General features: G+C 47.8%; 1 protein-coding gene across 2 annotated transcripts in view; it reads right to left on the bottom strand.

Annotated features, from left to right (window-relative positions):
- Positions 1 to 13,129: 13,129 nt before the first annotated feature.
- The window catches only part of igsf9 (immunoglobulin superfamily member 9), a 53,819-nt gene continuing 46,931 nt past the window's right edge, over positions 13,130 to 20,017 (bottom strand). Inside the window, exon 21 of one of the 2 annotated variants that reach the window (XM_031906799.1) lies at positions 13,130 to 19,125. In XM_031906799.1, the coding sequence (XP_031762659.1) occupies positions 18,905 to 19,125 (221 nt within the window). In that variant the 3' untranslated portion in view covers positions 13,130 to 18,904. 2 annotated transcript variants of the gene reach the window in all.

Below are 20,017 nucleotides of genomic sequence, written 5' to 3'. Positions count from 1 at the left end.
ATTGGGGTAACAGTCACCCTGCTATAGTTCCAGGGGTACCCAGGGCACAAATAAGCACTCACCCCAAATCCCCCCCCTAACTGGCCTTCAGGCTGGGCCCCCTTAGCCCATAACAAGGTTACAGATATATAGAAACATTGGGGTAACAGTCACCCTGCTATAGTTCCAGGGTACCCAGGGCACAAATAAGCACTCACCCCAAATCCCCCCCCTAACTGGCCTTCAGGCTGGGCCCCCTTAGCCCATAACAAGGTTACAGATATATAGAAACATTGGGGTAACAGTCACCCTGCTATAGTTCCAGGGGTACCCAGGGCACAAATAAGCACTCACCCCAAATCCCCCCTAACTGGCCTTCAGGCTGGGCCCCCTTAGCCCATAACAAGGTTACAGATATATAGAAACATTGGGGTAACAGTCACCCTGCTATAGTTCCAGGGGTACCCAGGGCACAAATAAGCACTCACCCCAAATCCCCCCCTAACTGGCCTTCAGGCTGGGCCCCCTTAGCCCATAACAAGGTTACAGATATATAGAAACATTGGGGTAACAGTCACCCCGCTATAGTTCCAGGGGTACCCAGGGCACAAATAAGCACTCACCCCAAATCCCCCCCCTAACTGGCCTTCAGGCTGGGCCCCCTTAGCCCATAACAAGGTTACAGATATATAGAAACATTGGGGTAACAGTCACCCCGCTATAGTTCCAGGGGTACCCAGGGCACAAATAAGCACTCACCCCAAATCTCCCCCCTAACTGGCCTTCAGGCTGGGCCCCCTTAGCCCATAACAAGGTTACAGATATATAGAAACATTGGGGTAACAGTCACCCTGCTATAGTTCCAGGGGTACCCAGGGCACAAATAAGCACTCACCCCAAATCCCCCCCTAACTGGCCTTCAGGCTGGGCCCCCTTAGCCCATAACAAGGTTACAGATATATAGAAACATTGGGGTAACAGTCACCCCGCTATAGTTCCAGGGGTAATAGTAATGGCTAGATCAGGCTAAGTAGTAATATCGCAGTATCAGTGCTGGTGATTCCTCATGCTCTTTCCTTCCCCCCCAGCCCCCCCAGTACATTCCTTAGGCCCTGGGTAAGAGATGGCTGGGTGACAAACAAGGGACAAACGGCAGATTCTTTCCCAAGACTCTCAGGCAGAGGGAAACAAAATATGACAAATCCATTCTACCCCTCAGCCTCTCCTGGGGTCCCAACGACAGGCTTCTTAACTCTTAAAGAGACATTACACAGACTGGAGTTTGGCCAAACATGGAGGCGCCCACTGTTCTTAGATATGTTATTGGGGTAGTTTGGCCACAGGGGGCACTGTTACACTCCAGCCAAATACATATAGAAATGGAATAAACATTGAAGCGACGTGAGAAACACTTTATTTCACTGAAACTGAACAGAGTAAGAAAACTCCCCCTTTGATGGATCTGCCCCATAATAACATTCCTGGGGTTATTGTATGAGGAATGGAGCGGGGGAATGATACCGACCCGGCTGGGAAGGGAAGCGGCTCTGGTTCTTATCGCCTGTCACTGTGTATAGTAATATGAACAGGAAAGGGGGGGGGGGGGCTGGGATTGGATCACTGGGGCTGCATATTAATGTTATAAGGGGGGGGGGGGCTGGAGGGGGGCAGAGAGATCAGAAGGGACAAAGTAATTTTGGGTACCTGGCTACATAAAGTCCAGGTTGTAAGAGAGGAGATCTCACCATCAGCATGGAAAGGGGTTCTCTACTATAAGGGCAGTCAGGTTATGGAAGAGTGATTTGTTGGTGTGGGTCATAGTAGCTGAGGTTGAGCAGAGCATACTCCTAGAGAGTAACCTAATTGGGTGTCAAGAAGTGCAGATCTTGTTTTATTTGGGTCAGAATAAAGTGGAGGGGGGAGAGGGTAGAATGTAGGGGCTGGGGGGGCATTATATGATCGAGACTTTAATACACACAGAGATTGTATGTAAAGAATAGATTGCAGGGGCAGTAGGTATTGTAACAGCTGTTTGGGTTAATGTGGGCCTGGCACAGAGCCCGACTCAGCCGGGACACATCCGATGCCCGTGCCAGGGAATTCCTGGGCACTTTCCTGTAGTAACCCCCGCTGTGCCAGGAAGGGTTAGGCAACATGTTGCTGAAAATAAACCTTTTTCCCTGTTTGGGAGTTTTATCTGTTTCACTAATAGCCTTAGTTATTTCTTCCTCAACCTAACTTTTTTTCCGCCACAACCAACTCAGTCATGCTGTGAGTCACTGACAGATTTCCTTTGTCCTGATTGGCTGATTCCAGTCATTTGCAGTGCACTACTGACATACAGCATGGCTGAGTTTCTAACAGTTTTAAGTCCACACCAACGTCGGATTAAGTTGTCCGGGGCCCATCAGGACTGACAGCTCAGGGGTCCCCACACCCCCAGGGGCCCTACCCCACAGGCTGTTCCCAACACCACATTCCTCCCTCCTTCCCCGCTAGGGTTGCCACTTTTCGCCGTCCGTAATTCCGCAAAGGAAGGGGGGTATGACATCACAGGGCAGTGACAGGACATGGGTGGTGCAGAGATTTCACGGGGGGGTAAGACATGGCAATTGGCTGATCACGGCATCAATTGCCAATGGGGGGGGGGCAGTCTGGGTCAGTGGGGCCCTCTGGAGTGGGGCCCTCTGGGTTTTTTCCCGGTTTCCCGTTGGCCCAGTCCACACTTTTCTGATCATTTCTGTGGGTGAATAAAGGTGAGGCAGGTATGGGTCTAGTTTTTCTGCCTCTTTGCAGCTTTCAAATGGGGTCACTGACCCCGGCAGCCAAAATACTACAGCTCTGCGAGGCTCCAGTTTTATTGTTATTGTTACTTTTCATTACTTATTTTATTTTTTAGGCCCTCTGCTGTTCATATTTCAGTCTCTCATTATAACTACTCCCTGGTTGCTAAGGTAATTTGGATCCTAGCAACCAGATAGCTGCTGGAATTCCACACTGGAGAGCTGCTGAACAAAAAGCCAAATAATTCCAAAACTACAAATGATAAAAAAAAAATGAAGACCAACTGCAAAGGATCTCAGAATATCACTCTCTACATTATACTAAATGTTATTGTAAAGGTGAACATCCCCCTAATAGCAAAACTGTGTGGTATTAGATATATTAATGGGCCTAATACTGAGGGGTCCCATATCCCCCCTACTAATGTGCAGCTTGTCAGTGTATATATATATATATCTGCCCCTATGTAACACTGTTACACTACTCTCCCACACAGACTATATATATATATATCTGCCCTTATGGGGGAACAATACCAAGTCACACACAGACTATATATATATATATCTGCCCTTATGGGGGAACAATACCAAGTCACACACAGACTATATATATATATATATCTGCCCTTATGGGGGAACAATACCAAGTCACACACAGACTATATATATATATATCTGCCCTTATGGGGGAACAATACCAAGTCACACAGACTATATATATATATATATCTGCCCTTATGGGGGAACAATACCAAGTCACACAGACTATATATATATATATATCTGCCCTTATGGGGGAACAATACCAAGTCACACAGACTATATATATATATATATATATCTGCCCGTATGGGGGAACAATACCAAGTCACACAGACTATATATATATATATATATATCTGCCCTTATGGGGGAACAATACCAAATCACACACAGACTATATATATATATCTGCCCTTATGGGGGAACGATACCAAGTCACACAGACTATATATATATATATATATATCTGCCCCTATGGGGGAACAATACCAAATCACACACAGACTATATATATATATATATATATATATATGCCCTTATGGGGGAACAATACCAAATCACACACAGACTATATATATATATATATATATATATATATATATATATATATATCTGCCCTTATGGGGGAACAATACCAAGTCACACACAGACTATATATATATATATCTGCCCTTATGGGGGAACAATACCAAATCACACAGACTATATATATATATATATATATATCTGCCCTTATGGGGGAACAATACCAAGTCACACACAGACTATATATATATATCTGCCCTTATGGGGGAACAATACCAAGTCACACACAGACTATATATATATATATCTGCCCTTATGGGGGAACAATACCAAGTCACACACAGACTATATATATATATATCTGCCCTTATGGGGGAACAATACCAAGTCACACACAGACTATATATATATATATCTGCCCTTATGGGGGAACAATACCAAGTCACACAGACTATATATATATATATATATCTGCCCTTATGGGGGAACAATACCAAGTCACACAGACTATATATATATATATATCTGCCCTTATGGGGGAACAATACCAAGTCACACAGACTATATATATATATATATATATATCTGCCCGTATGGGGGAACAATACCAAGTCACACAGACTATATATATATATATATATATCTGCCCTTATGGGGGAACAATACCAAATCACACACAGACTATATATATATATCTGCCCTTATGGGGGAACGATACCAAGTCACACAGACTATATATATATATATATATATATCTGCCCCTATGGGGGAACAATACCAAATCACACACAGACTATATATATATATATATATATATGCCCTTATGGGGGAACAATACCAAATCACACACAGACTATATATATATATATATATATATATATATATATATATATCTGCCCTTATGGGGGAACAATACCAAGTCACACACAGACTATATATATATATATCTGCCCTTATGGGGGAACAATACCAAATCACACAGACTATATATATATATATATATATATATCTGCCCTTATGGGGGAACAATACCAAGTCACACACAGACTATATATATATATCTGCACTTATGGGGGAACAATACCAAGTCACACACAGACTATATATATATATCTGCCCTTATGGGGGAACAATACCAAGTCACACAGACTATATATATATATATCTGCCCTTATGGGGGAACAATACCAAGTCACACACAGACTATATATATATATCTGCCCTTATGGGGGAACAATACCAAGTCACACACAGACTATATATATATATCTGCCCTTATGAGGGAACAATACCAAGTCACACACAGACTATATATATATATCTGCCCTTATGGGGGAACAATACCAAGTCACACAGACTATATATATATATATCTGCCCTTATGGGGGAACAATACCAAGTCACACACAGACTATATATATATATCTGCCCTTATGGGGGAACAATACCAAGTCACACACAGACTATATATATATATCTGCCCTTATGGGGGAACAATACCAAGTCACACAGACTATATATATATATATCTGCCCTTATGGGGGAACAATACCAAGTCACACACAGACTATATATATATATCTGCCCTTATGGGGGAACAATACCAAGTCACACACAGACTATATATATATATCTGCCCTTATGAGGGAACAATACCAAGTCACACACAGACTATATATATATATCTGCCCTTATGGGGGAACAATACCAAGTCACACAGACTATATATATATATATCTGCCCTTATGAGGGAACAATACCAAGTCACACACAGACTATATATATATATCTGCCCTTATGGGGGAACAATACCAAGTCACACACAGACTATATATATCTATCTGCCCTTATGGGGGAACAATACCAAGTCACACAGACTATATATATATATATCTGCCCTTATGGGGGAACAATACCAAGTCACACACAGACTATATATATATATATCTGCCCTTATGGGGGAACAATACCAAGTCACACAGACTATATATATATATATCTGCCCTTATGGGGGAACAATACCAAGTCACACAGACTATATATATATATATCTGCCCTTATGGGGGAACAATACCAAGTCACACAGACTATATATATATATATCTGCCCTTATGGGGGAACAATACCAAGTCACACAGACTATATATATATATATCTGCCCTTATGGGGGAACAATACCAAGTCACACAGACTATATATATATATATCTGCCCTTATGGGGGAACAATACCAAGTCACACAGACTATATATATATATAAATCCCCCCCCCAGGGCCGGACACATAAAGCTGTAAGTCAGTGAGCTACACGCCCCGGCCCTGCCCCAAGGAGCCGTTCCCTCTCAGCCCCAGACATGTCTCACTCAATGGGTCGGTGACAATGCACAAGCAGGGTTGCCTAGCGACCGGGGCAAACACGCCAGTAAACATGGCCTGTGTGTGACCGTATGTGCGGCTTCCTGTGTTTGTGCTGAGGAGTCTGGGAATGAGTCTCACTTCTCGCCACCCCGAGGTGTCCCTGGGTCAGGGGGAACCGGCACAGGATGAATGGGTGCTCACACAGAATACTTCCCAGGGATCAAGAGGGGGCAGGGGGCTGTTGGGGGGTTAAGGCTTACTTCCCCTTTAAACTGAAAGACATTGAAGCTGAAGCCCTTTAGTCTTATGGGATTAAAACACACTCCTCTCTTACATGGGAGTTATAGCCATGCAATGTACCAACAGGCTGGAGCTCTAAACCATTCTGTAGCGAGAGTATTAGACTGACACTGGGCCCAACCAATTAGAGCCACTGAACATTCTCTGAGCCAAAGTCTAATCAGACATTACCTACAAACTACATCTTACATCTTGCCCTACTGTCTCCATCTTGCCCTACTTGCCCATCTTGCCATATTGTCCTACTGTCTCCATCTTGCCCTACTTGCCCATCTTGCCCTACTGTCTCCATCTTGCCCTACTATCTCCGTCTTACCCTACTGTCTCCATCTTGCCCTACTGTCTCCATCTTACCCTACTGTCTCCATCTTACCCTACTGTCTCCATCTTGCCCTACTGTCCCCATCTTGCACTACTGTCTCCATCTTGCCCTACTGTCCCCATCTTGCCCTACTGTCCCCATCTTGCCCTACTGTCTCCATCTTGCCCTACTGTCCCCATCTTGCCCTACTGTCCCCATCTTGCCCTACTGTCTCCGTCTTGCCCTACTGTCCCCGTCTTGCCCTACTGTCTCCGTCTTGCCCTACTGTCTCCGTCTTGCCCTACTGTCTCCGTCTTACCCTACTGTCTCCATCTTGCCCTACTGTCTCCGTCTTGCCCTACTGTCCCCGTCTTGCCCTACTGTCTCCGTCTTGCCCTACTGTCCCCGTCTTGCCCTACTGTCTCCGTCTTACCCTACTGTCTCCGTCTTGCCCTACTGTCTCCATCTTGCCCTACTGTCCCCGTCTTGCCCTACTGTCTCCGTCTTGCCCTACTGTCTCCGTCTTACCCTACTGTCTCCGTCTTGCCCTACTGTCTCCGTCTTGCCCTACTGTCCCCGTCTTGCCCTACTGTCTCCGTCTTGCCCTACTGTCCCCGTCTTGCCCTACTGTCTCCATCTTGCCCTACTGTCTCCATCTTGCCCTACTGTCTCCATCTTGCCCTACTGTCTCCGTCTTGCCCTACTGTCTCCGTCTTGCCCTACTGTCTCCGTCTTACCCTACTGTCTCCATCTTGCCCTACTGTCTCCGTCTTGCCCTACTGTCTCCGTCTTGCCCTACTGTCCCCGTCTTGCCCTACTGTCTCCGTCTTACCCTACTGTCTCCATCTTGCCCTACTGTCTCCATCTTGCCCTACTGTCCCCGTCTTGCCCTACTGTCTCCATCTTGCCCTACTGTCTCCATCTTGCCCTACTGTCTCCATCTTGCCCTACTGTCTCCATCTTGCCTTACTGTCTCCATCTTGCCCTACTGTCTCCATCTTGCCCTACTGTCTCCATCTTGCCCTACTGTCTCCATCTTGCCCTACTGTCTCCATCTTGCCCTACTGTCTCCATCTTGCCCTACTGTCTCCATCTTGCCCTACTGTCTCCATCTTGCCCTACTGTCTCCATCTTGCCCTACTGTCTCCATCTTGCCTTACTGTCTCCATCTTGCCCTACTGTCTCCATCTTGCCTTACTGTCTCCATCTTGCCCTACTGTCTCCATCTTGCCCTACTGTCTCCATCTTGCCTTACTGTCTCCATCTTACCCTACTGTCTCCATTTTGTTTCCTATTGTTTCCATGTTGCCCCTCTGTCTCGCCTTGCTGCCACCATTTGCCTTTCTGCCTAACCCTATGCTGCCTAACTATATCTACCCCCCCCCCACACTATTCCTGCAAACAGCTGCTGATCTGCGGGCCCCACAATATGGGTGCTGAGCACAATTGCCCCTATTATGACTCCCTACACACAGCCGTGTATATAAATGCCACTAGTGCCTTTTCCCCTTAAAAGGTTTGTCTTTGTGAGGTTTGTACAATGCCGGGGGGCTAAACGTAGGGGCCGGTGCCAATTTATTAATCATTTTATTCCCTAAACTATGTACTGGCCCGAGGTACTAGGCTGGGAACAGTGCGGCCCCTGTATCCCCAGCGCCCAGGTATTCCGTACGGAGACGCCGGCTCCATGTGTAGTAACTCTCCTGGGGCAGATAGTACTGTGCCCCCGGCCCAAGCACTCAGGGGGGCAACTACTGGGGCCCCCACGCTCCGTAGCCAAGCACCCCAGCCTACTAACATCTGATACTTACTGATACTTAATACTACTAGTTTGTGCTTTTACTCTCATATAAAACTAAATACTACTACTTTGTACTTACTTTCATATGATACTCAATACTACTAGTTTGTATTTTTACTCTCATATGATACTCAATACTACTAGTTAGTACTTTTACTTTCATGTGATACTATTAGTAGTGGCCGTAATGTGGCTTGTATAAGTGTAAGTGAATGCTGTGTATCCTTACGGTGCCTCGTTGCCTACAGGCTGGTACTTAGGAACACACCGGTGTTGCCCCGCCTCCCTTGTCTGTATTTATAGAGTGAGGGACTACTTGCCCTTTGTTGTATAAGGAATGTGAGCAATGTGAGTGGCAGGAGGGTTTCTCCCGGTGCTGCCTATAAATATCCCTACAGTCACGGTGACTCCCAAGCTGCACAAAAACCACTTTTTTACAACTTTGCACATATTATTACTGACTGGGGGGGGGTATGTACTATCCATGAGCCAGCACCTGCCCGCCCGTGCCTTTACCCCCCCCCCCACGTCACTACCCCCCCCCCCCCACGTCACTACCCCCCCACATTCCTACTCTCCCTGCCTGGGAGACCTGTGTGAAAATGGCCAAATATGGGAAGAGAGGAAATGGATGTTTTTCTGATGAGACTGAGGCCAAAGCCTGAGATGTGAGAGGGCTGGGGGGGGGGGGTGAGACAGCTCAGTACATTGGCCTGTGCCCCCCTCTGCCTCCTAGACCTCTCACTCACACACAACTGTCATTTCTAGGGAACCCCAGACATGAGCCCCCAATATAGGGACAGAGCCCCCGATATAGGGACAGAGCCCCCGATATAGAGACAGAGCCCCCGATATAGGGACAGAGCCCCCGATATAGGGACCGAGCCCCCGATATAGGGACCGAGCCCCCGATATAGGGACCGAGCCCCCGATATAGAGACAGAGCCCCCGATATAGAGACCGAGCCCCCGATATAGGGACAGAGCCCCCGATATAGAGACAGAGCCCCCGATATAGAGACAGAGCCCCCGATATAGGGACAGAGCCCCCGATATAGGGACCGAGCCCCCGATATAGAGACCGAGCCCCCGATATAGAGAAAGAGCCCCCGATATAGAGACAGAGCCCCCGATATAGAGAAAGAGCCCCCGATATAGGGACCGAGCCCCCGATATAGGGACCGAGCCCCCGATATAGGGACAGAGCCCCCGATATAGGGACAGAGCCCCCGATATAGAGACCGAGTCCCCGATATAGGGACAGAGCCCCCGATATAGGGACAGAGCCCCCGATATAGAGACAGAGCCCCCGATATAGGGACAGAGCCCCCGATATAGAGACAGAGCCCCCGATATAGGGACAGAGCCCCCGATATAGGGACAGAGCCCCCGATATAGGGACCGAGCCCCCGATATAGAGACAGAGCCCCCGATATAGAGAAAGAGCCCCCGATATAGAGACCGAGTCCCCGATATAGGACAGAGCCCCCGATATAGGGACAGAGCCCCCGATATAGGGACAGAGCCCCCGATATAGAGACAGAGCCCCCGATATAGAGACAGAGCCCCCCGATATAGGACAGAGCCCCCGATATAGAGACAGAGCCCCCCGATATAGGGACAGAGCCCCCGATATAGAGACAGAGCCCCCGATATAGGGACAGAGCCCCCCGATATAGAGACAGAGCCCCCCGATATAGGGACAGAGCCCCGATATAGAGACAGAGCCCCCCGATATAGGGACAGAGCCCCCCGATATAGGGACAGAGCCCCCGATATAGAGACAGAGCCCCCCGATATAGAGACAGAGCCCCCGATATAGGGACAGAGCCCCCGATATAGGGACAGAGCCCCCGATATAGAGACAGAGCCCCCGATATAGGGACAGAGCCCCCAATATAGAGACAGAGCCCCCCGATATAGAGACAGAGCCCCCGATATAGAGACAGAGCCCCCGATATAGGGACAGAGCCCCCCGATATAGAGACAGAGCCCCCGATATAGGGACAGAGCCCCCGATATAGAGACAGAGCCCCCGATATAGGGACAGAGCCCCCAATATAGGGACAGAGCCAGGATGGGTGCCCTGCTTATTGGGTCAGGGGTAGGGGGGGTGGATGAGAGGGGCCCACCAGGCCCACCCCACCCCACCCTGGCTGAAGGCACACACAAAGGCACCCACACCCACAAGGCGCTGTACGGCTGGTTGGAATAAGAAAAGAGACTCCCGATCCATTTAGCACCCAGAGACAAACCGCACAACACTGAGTGGCTAATTAGCCGTAACGGTTTGGTTGCTCTCTGCATGGCTGCATAGAAACCGGCACAGGCTGCGGTACACCGTGGGGGCTTGTGGGACCGGTTCTCTAAAATTAGCTTTGTGAGAACAGTTTTGCCTAATAAAATGCCATTCCGGGCAACTTCTTTGCACATAAGTCTGTACATGGGATTGTTATAGGAAGCATCTGTATTCCCTACACTGCTGGTTCTGACTCCTGAAACAAGGCAGCAGAAGCCTCCGGAGAAACATGCAAGGCATTGTGGGAGACACAAATACTGCCTTCATTTACAAATAACACCAAAACCTCCTGGAAATGTGTAACGATTGTATATGGTTGGGATGGGTTGGCTACAGAGGGCAGAGATGGGCTTGCCTGGGCACGAGTCTGGGGAGTCTGGGCACTGACTTGGAAATGAAGTTATCTGGGGCCACAGTAGTTAGACTGTTTCCTACAGGTATGAGACTGCCTCCTGTAGTCCCACGGGTTTGATACTGGTCTCTATGGGCCCACAGGTATGAGACTGCCTCCTGTAGTCCCACGGGTTTGATACTGGTCTCTATGGGCCCACAGGTATGAGACTGCCTCCAGTAGTCCCACGGGTTTGATACTGGTCTCTATGGGCCCACAGGTATGAGACTGCCTCCTGTAGTCCCACGGGTTTGATACTGGTCTCTATGGGCCCACAGGTATGAGACTGCCTCCAGTAGTCCCACGGGTTTGATACTGGTCTCTATGGGCCCACAGGTATGAGACTGCCTCCAGTAGTCCCACGGGTTTGATACTGGTCTCTATGGGCCCACAGGTATGAGACTGCCTCCAGTAGTCCCACGGGTTTGATACTGGTCTCTATGGGCCCACAGGTATGAGACTGCCTCCAGTAGTCCCACGGGTTTGATACTGGTCTCTATGGGCCCACAGGTATGAGACTGCCTCCAGTAGTCCCACGGGTTTGATACTGGTCTCTATGGGCCCACAGGTATGAGACTGCCTCCCACGGGTTTGATACTGGTCTCTATGGGCCCACAGGTATGAGACTGCCTCCAGTAGTCCCACGAGTTTGATACTGGTCTCTATGGGCCCACAGGTATGAGACTGCCTCCCACGGGTTTGATACTGGTCTCTATGGGCCCACAGGTATGAGACTGCCTCCAGTAGTCCCACGAGTTTGATACTGGTCTCTATGGGCCCACAGGTATGAGACTGCCTCCCACGGGTTTGATACTGGTCTCTATGGGCCCACAGGTATGAGACTGCCTACTGTAGTCCCACGGGTTTGATACTGTTCTCTATGGCCTACAGGTATGAGACTGACTCCTGTAGTTCCATGAGTATGAGATTGTCTCTTATAGGCCCACTAATATGGGACTGTCTCATAGGAGCCCACAGGTATAAGACTGAAACCTATGGGCTCACAGCTCTGAGATGGTCTCTTATGTGCCTACAGGTATGAGAGTGCCTCCTGTAGTCCCACGAGTATGAGATTGTTACCTATGGGCCCATCTATATGGCTCACTGGTATTTAGACTGTCTCTTATGGGCTAACAGCTCTGAGTGTGCTTCCTATAGGCCCACAGGTATGAGACTATCCTTTATGGGGCCTAAGGATGGCAGTCTTGTGAGACAGTGAGATTGCCCATGGGGCTCCTACACACTGCGCTTTCTGCATTGCTTTCGAGGAAATGGAGAACACACCCACCCACTTGGCACTGCTTAGCTACATGGCTTCTGCTCCATTGGCCACACATTTGGGCTCATTCACATGAATCCCACAGAACCATTGGGAGGAACCACCTGCCTCACTCACTGATAATTTCCTTTCCCCCTATGCAGTCATTGGTTAGGTCCTGGTCAAGTCCAAGGCAGCCACCCCTGAGGTGAGTTCCATCAGATCCAGATGGAGCCTCTGGTGGCACGTTGATGGCCTCATAAGGAGTGGAGGCTTCTCTGGCGACGTGGCTTGTATGGAGCACTACGTGGCCTAGCACCATGCTATTTCACCAATAGATTTACATTGTGGCACCATCCCTTAAGGTAATACTGTGTGGGCCTCTCCATTAACTTGAACCCTTCTGGGTCATCACCAGCTATCTCCTAACCTAGCATGGTCCAGACATTAAACGTTCAGGCTGCTCGAGGGATTTGAGGGAGTTTGTCATTTGTTGACTGTAACATTTCTGCCGAGGAGCCACGTTTGGTGAAGTTCCACTCCTGAGAGCAGCTTTGTTACGACGACCAGAATCAGAGGCAACGACCCGGTTTCCATAACACGTATTTATTGAATGATTTTTTTTTTTCCAGAACCACTGAAATCTCCCAAAATAGCAAAAAAATTATCCTATAAAAATATTTGTTTTTTTTCTTCTTCTATACATACATTGCATTTTATACAATACCAGAAAATTCTCATTGGTCTCAGACAAAGCTGAAAGTCGGTAAAAAAACACAGATTTTCTCTCTTGCCAAAACGTTTTGTACAGAAAATCCCATCTTTTTAAAAAAAAACCCAACATAAAACACAAGGAAACAAACTGAGGGGAAGATCGAGAGTAAAAAACCTATAACTGCTCCCCGTTATTTTCTTTGGATTTGCCCTTTTCGTTATTTTTTTCGACGGCCGAACACAGAGAAAGTGTAAATCTGGCTTTTTGCCATTTTTTTTCTCTTTTTGGTGAAGGAATGTCCTCGGAAAGCTCTGACCATGGTATATGTATATAAGATTTGTCCCGTTTAAAGGGGAACTTGCCTTTTGATCAAATAAAAATCCTTGTTTAGCTGTGACTCCTGCAGACAGAATGCCAAGTTCTAGAATGGACCTTCACCCTAAATAAGGACAATGGTGGTAATACGTTAAAGAAGGAAAATGGTGGCCATACGTTTATGAAGGACAATGGTGGCCATATGTTAAAGAAGGACAATGGTGGTAATACGTTAAAGAAGGAAAATGGTGGCCGTACGTTTAAAAAGGACAATGGTGGTAATATGTTAAAGAAGGACAATGGTGGCCATACATTAAAGAAGGACAATGGTGGCCATATGTTAAAGAAGGACAATGGTGGGCGCACGTTAAAGAAGGACAATGGTGGCCATATGTTAAAGAAGGACAATGGTGGGCGCACGTTAAAGAAGGACAATGGTGGCCATATGTTAAAGAAGGACAATGGTGGGCGCACGTTAAAGAAGGACAATGGTGGCCATATGTTAAAGAAGGACAATGGTGGGCGCACGTTAAAGAAGGACAATGGTGGCCATATGTTAAAGAAGGACAATGGTGGGCGCACGTTAAAGAAGGACAATGGTGGCCATATGTTAAAGAAGGACAATGGTGGGCGCACGTTAAAGAAGGACAATGGTGGCCATATGTTAAAGAAGGACAATGGTGGCCATATGGTAAAGAAGGACAATGGTGGGCGCACGTTAAAGAAGGACAATGGTGGCCATATGTTAAAGAAGGACAATGGTGGGCGCACGTTAAAGAAGGACAATGGTGGCCATATGTTAAAGAAGGACAATGGTGGCCATATGTTAAAGAAGGACAATGGTGGCCATATGTTAAAGAAGGACAATAGGTGGTAATATGTTGGCTTTGTGTCTGACCAACCTGCCTGCCGACAAGATCAGCCAATATCATACGAGTGGCTGCACGTGGTATGGCCCCCTTAGTTTCACTCCTCGCCCAAACGATCTGAACTACAGGGACTGAAGAGGAGCTGTAACTTCTCTTAATTATTTCCTCATTGGTCGCTGCACCATGGCCGACTTGGTGCCTTTGCAACTAAAATCTCCCAACGTCTCCCATCTGTGAACTGACCTCTGGCTGTGGAACAAGGACATTGTTTGGGATCATCCACCCAACATATACATACCGTATATGTATGACCATTTGTGCGTGTATGGGGTGTGGCCAATCCTCTGAACTATGGCTATCAGCCAGTTCTGGAATTGGGCAGAGAGAGTACCTGATTGGCCTTTGTATGGGCACATTAAAGGTCTACTGGTAGTTTAACAGTAATAAAAGTCAGGATTCTGATGGGAAGTCTAGGAGGACAACAGGTCTAGGTGGACCACATGGCAACACAAAAGTCAGACTTCTGTTCAGGTTCATGATGGGAAGTCTAGGAGGACAACATGGCAGCACAAAAGTCAGGCTTCTGCCCACATCCATGATGGGAAGTCTAGGAAGATGGACAATATGGCGGCACACACTTATTTAATTTGGGTTTATCTCCCTTCTCAACCTATTTGTATGCTGAATTAGGAGACGTGTCAATGTCCTTATTATAGGCGGAGCTGTGAATTGGGATTTAGAGATATCTCAGAGATAAGGCTTGGGATGCAGTCATTGAATTGACTCCACAACAAGGAGTACTGACCCCCTCCCCCCCCATCACCGACATTGGTTTCAGTAATGTCACAACCGTATGCTGCTGATATTGCCACCAATTATTGGCCTAGAGCAGGAGAGTAGTTGTGTCCATAGGTTGACCATAACAAAGATGGCTAAGCCTCCCCAAATAGCGACCAACTGCAATATATTGATATCTAATTAAAGCTAAAGGAAGTCTTCTACTCCTACCCTCTCAGAACAAATATGTCACCCTCGTTCCTCGGTTGCTTCTCAACATTAACCCTGAGAACTGGCTGAAGAACATTTTAGGTGGTAATACCAGAACATCTGCTAAGTTAAGGACCAAGCATGAAACCAGTTAACAGGGTGGAGATGTGGTCTCATATATGTGGGGGGTTCAAGGAATCATGCACATACAGATGCCTGGGCATTGTGTTCCCAGCTGCCCAACAACCATACCAGGGGCTTATTCACTAAACAGATATTTTATATGTGAAACGTATCTGTATAATAACTTTGGCTTGGGATGCCCAAACTGTCACCCATCGGCTGATGCTGACCTACAGAAATGTATAAATGGTACCCAAAATGGTCACCAACAGGCTGAGCCAAATAGGGATGATCTGATTGGTTGGTCTCCAGGCCACACAACTGGATCCTAATGGGAGACCCATCAGAAGTGGACCACATCATCATGCCAATGCAGAACAGAATTTGTTATCTGCCCAATATTGGTCGGATAGGCTTGCTGGAAAGGCCCCGATACACAGGCCAATAAGTTGACGACTTGGCCAGCCTCCGTATTGCCAGCTTAATGGTAGAGTGGTTTTACACCCATAGCTGTGGAACCACAGACTAGACATCCCTGAGAGCTGCAAACTCTATTGGCCCTTTATCAATAAGACAAACTGACGTCTTGGTGGAGCCAACTGGTTACCATGGAAACATCTGTCACTCACAGCCCTGCGCAAGAACAACACTGCATATTTTCACCTCGTCTCTGCTCATTCTCTCTAATTCCACTGTACGTACAAGGGCGCCTAGGAAATGAAATAAAACCGGCGTGGGGGCACGTGAAACCCGATCAGGTCGGAGGAGCTGCCAAAATAAGGAAACGGGAATCTTAAGACAAAATGTACAGAACTGTACCTTGGCCGCGTTTCAACTGCATTATACGAGAGGCTGCCAAGTAGCGTTTGTAAGGTGCTCCAAAGATGGGGGTTTGTGATATTATCACTTCCCGTCCCCCTGGATACGGCCCTTGGATTTACGCTTTCTTGCTTCCCTCCTTCCTTGCCCTTATTTCAGTCTTGTCTCAGACAATAAGGCCCTTTTAGTCTAGCTTTTAGGACCTGGTCGCTAGGCCCTTCCCAGATCTCAAATTCTATTAAGCCTTTCTCCATCTTAGTCTCAAGTCCACCATAGCTGGTCAGACATGGAGAGATAAAAGCTCCACCATAGCTGGTCAGACATGGAGAGATAAAAGCCCCACCATAGCTGGTCAGACATGGAGTGATAAAAGCTCCACCAGAGCTGGTCAGTACATGGAGAGATAAAAGCTCCACCAAAGCTGGTCAGACATGGAGAGATAAAAGCTCCACCAAAGTTGGTCAGACATGGAGAAATAAACACTCCACGAAAGCTGGTCAGACATGGAGAGATAAAAGCTCCACCAAAGCTGGTCAGACATGGAGAGATAAAAGCTGCCGTTTTGCCCCCTCCAGGCCAAGTTGGCAAGTTATCGGACCACTGGTTGGCTTGTCCAACTGATGCTACTTGGCAGGTTTGGAAATCCCTTCATGTGGACTACACTGTTGTGTTGATATGTGGTTCTAGGTTTGTATGGCCAGCTACAGTCCTACCCCATCTGGACCTTGATTAAGCCCTAGCCGTTCTTCATCTCAAGTCCACTCAGTTCTTCCCTGTCTTGATGCCTCTTCCATTAAGTCCTACTTGTCAGGCTAGAACCACTAAGCTCTTCTCTGTCTTTGTCCTACACCCACCAAGCCCTTCTCAGTCTTAGCTTTGAGTTGTTCCTGCCTTGCCATTCATCCATACATTTACCCTTCTGCCCAACACAGATGTAAATGTAGCACAGAAATCCCCAAGAGAACCACATACTGATGGTGCAGGATTATCCATCTTGTCCTGCCATGCCTTACTGTCCTACCGTCACCATTTTCTCCTACCCTCACCATTCTGTCCTACCCTCACCATCCTCTGCTACCCTCACCATCCTCTCCTACCCTCACCATCCTCTGCTACCCTCACCATCCTGTCCTCTACCCTCACCATCCTCTCCCACCCTCACCATTCTGTCCTACCGTCACCATCCTGTCCTATTGATGATGTCTATCATCCTGTCCTGCCACTGCCATATTGCCATACACTCATAGGCAGAGAATAAAGATTTAGGAAGGCTTAGCCACCCCAAAAAGAGGCCAACTGCTATATATATATTCAGGCAAAATGGTAAGTTCTCCAATAGGAAGTCTAACAAACCCTCTACCATTCTCCCCTGCCTACTGTTGCCAACTTGCCAAATATTTCCAGACTTTTGCAGATGTCCTTGGAATTGCTTGTGCTGTTTTTTGACAAGTTGCTGTCTGTGCCTGAAGCCTCCTGTCAGGGAAGGGGGTTACAGTTAGTACCATGGCGGCTAGGAAGCCATTACAGTCCTACTGAACATTTCGTGGAGGGGGGTGATGGGATGTAATTCAGCTGCCGTTTGGTCTCCCAGTGAACCTAACCAGTTGGAATGTGTGCTTTACTCTTTCGTGTAAAAAATGGTCGGGAGTCACATTCCATAAGCAATGAAAAATATACAGAGCGGCGTTGGGTCAGGAGCGGCGGCCATGATACCAGGCACCGCTACATGTGGAAGGACTAAAGGGAAGCGATAAATACCAAGCGTGCCATTGGCACAGGGCCACTTTCCCAGCCGGTGGCCCCGATGCCAATGCATGTGTGGCTACCTTATCCTCATTGGCATGCATTTGTCAGCCTTATCATATCACAGTATCCAGCGTCCAATCAGAATCCGTCGCAGGGACATTCTTTGGCTTCTGATTGGTCAGTAGCCACAAAGGCTGGCTGCATTCATAATTTTTGGCACTTAACCATAGCTCACTGGGTAAAGTGGCACTGCCGACTACGTTATTCTCATGATACAGAGATTTCTATAGATCTGGATTTGGCTGTAAAAAAATAATTTTTTGGATAAATGTACGGGACTTTTTTTTTTTTTTTTTTTATCCATGGATCCTCCTAGAGCCCTGTTGAAATACCACGTGATCTCTTGTACTGTACTGACCGTGGCCTGTCTCCGTGTTTAGGCGGGGGTTGGGTCTGCGCTACTCTCTGTATATGGGGGGGGGGTATTATAAGCAAAATATAAACTGCAACATAATCGTTCTCAGTGAGAGAGGGGGAACAGTCGTATTGTGCACGTAAGACAGCTGGCGTCCAGGTTGTCGGCACGCAGAGATATAACAAAACGTTTTGATTGGCTGATGTGATAACCCTGATGTAACATTGGCAGGTATTGGTAAACCTGATGCCTAACACAGGAAAAGTGGGGGCAGATGCCCACTCAATAATGCCACAGTAACAGTGTCCCTTCCGGTCTGGTAAGATCTACCACGCTGAAGTCCCCCCCACGATATATATGGGGGGAGGCGAGGGGGTCATAGCAGCGTGGCTTGCTCATAGCACTCCTCGAAGTCCTTACTCTTTGTGTGCACCTTCTGCGCCGCACGCGTCCGCCTCTGGTATTCCAAAAACTCCTCCTTAAGGGCCGCGCAGCGCTCTTCTGGGCTGGACAGAGGCTGAGGGTAGCGCCCATCGAGGGCATCCATGGACCCCGAGCCAGCCGGGGAACCGGGACCCTCCGAAGGGATCTTCACACCTAAGGAGAAGGGATCAGAAGGGGTTACACGTGCAATCTGTATTACAGCAACATTCCAGCCAATGGCGTAGCTAGAAGCCATATACTCTATCCTGCCCCCCCCTTACTCTATAGTCACACCTCTGGACTTTAGCACTTTGGGCTGCGGGGGGGGGGGGGGATATTCTGTTTACGAGCAGTGAATTGAGCAACGGACTGGTTTCTAGTAAAGGCCGACATGTGGCACGCAGACTGAGCGAGTCCCCCCTCCCTCCTTATGGCACGGGAAGGGTTAAAGGATAAAAATGCCTCTCGCCAAAATAATTCTCCGTCACTCAGACAGAAGGTCGGCATGTGGGATAAGAAGAGAAAGCAATAGGGGCCGCGGCGTTCCAGCGCTAACCATACGCTAGCCCAGCTGATCCAATAGGCTGTCAGTCTATATACAGGAACGGGGCCAAGCACATGTGTTCCTCTGCGGTTTTACGCTCTGTATACAAAACAGACTGCTTACATTAGCCGTAGGGAACGTTACTGAGCCCGGGAAGCAACCAACTGAAGTCTTGTGACCTCCCCATCATTCTGTAATATGGCAGCTCCCACCCATACAAACCTAAGCACAGAGAAGGAATGCCCTGGGCATATAATGAGCTCTACCCTAATGCCCTGCTGGCTAAAGGTGCCCATTCGGCAGCTTATCAGCCCGTGTATGGGCACTACCGACGGGCCTGCCCAACTGATATCTGGCCTGAAATCGGGCAGACCTCAATTGGGCAGGTTAAAAAACCTAGTCGGATCGGGGACCGCGTCGGCTCATTGATGTGGTCCCCGGACCGACTTTGCCCCAAGGCCAAACGATCTAATTAGCCTGGATTCTCCCGATATCGCCCACCCGTAGGTGGGGATATCGGGA

This window comes from Xenopus tropicalis, chromosome 8 (assembly GCF_000004195.4).
Source record: "Xenopus tropicalis strain Nigerian chromosome 8, UCB_Xtro_10.0, whole genome shotgun sequence".
NCBI classification, from domain to species: Eukaryota; Metazoa; Chordata; class Amphibia; order Anura; family Pipidae; genus Xenopus; species Xenopus tropicalis.
Note: the sequence above shows the minus strand (reverse complement) of the source record. Positions and strands in the feature narration are given on the sequence as shown.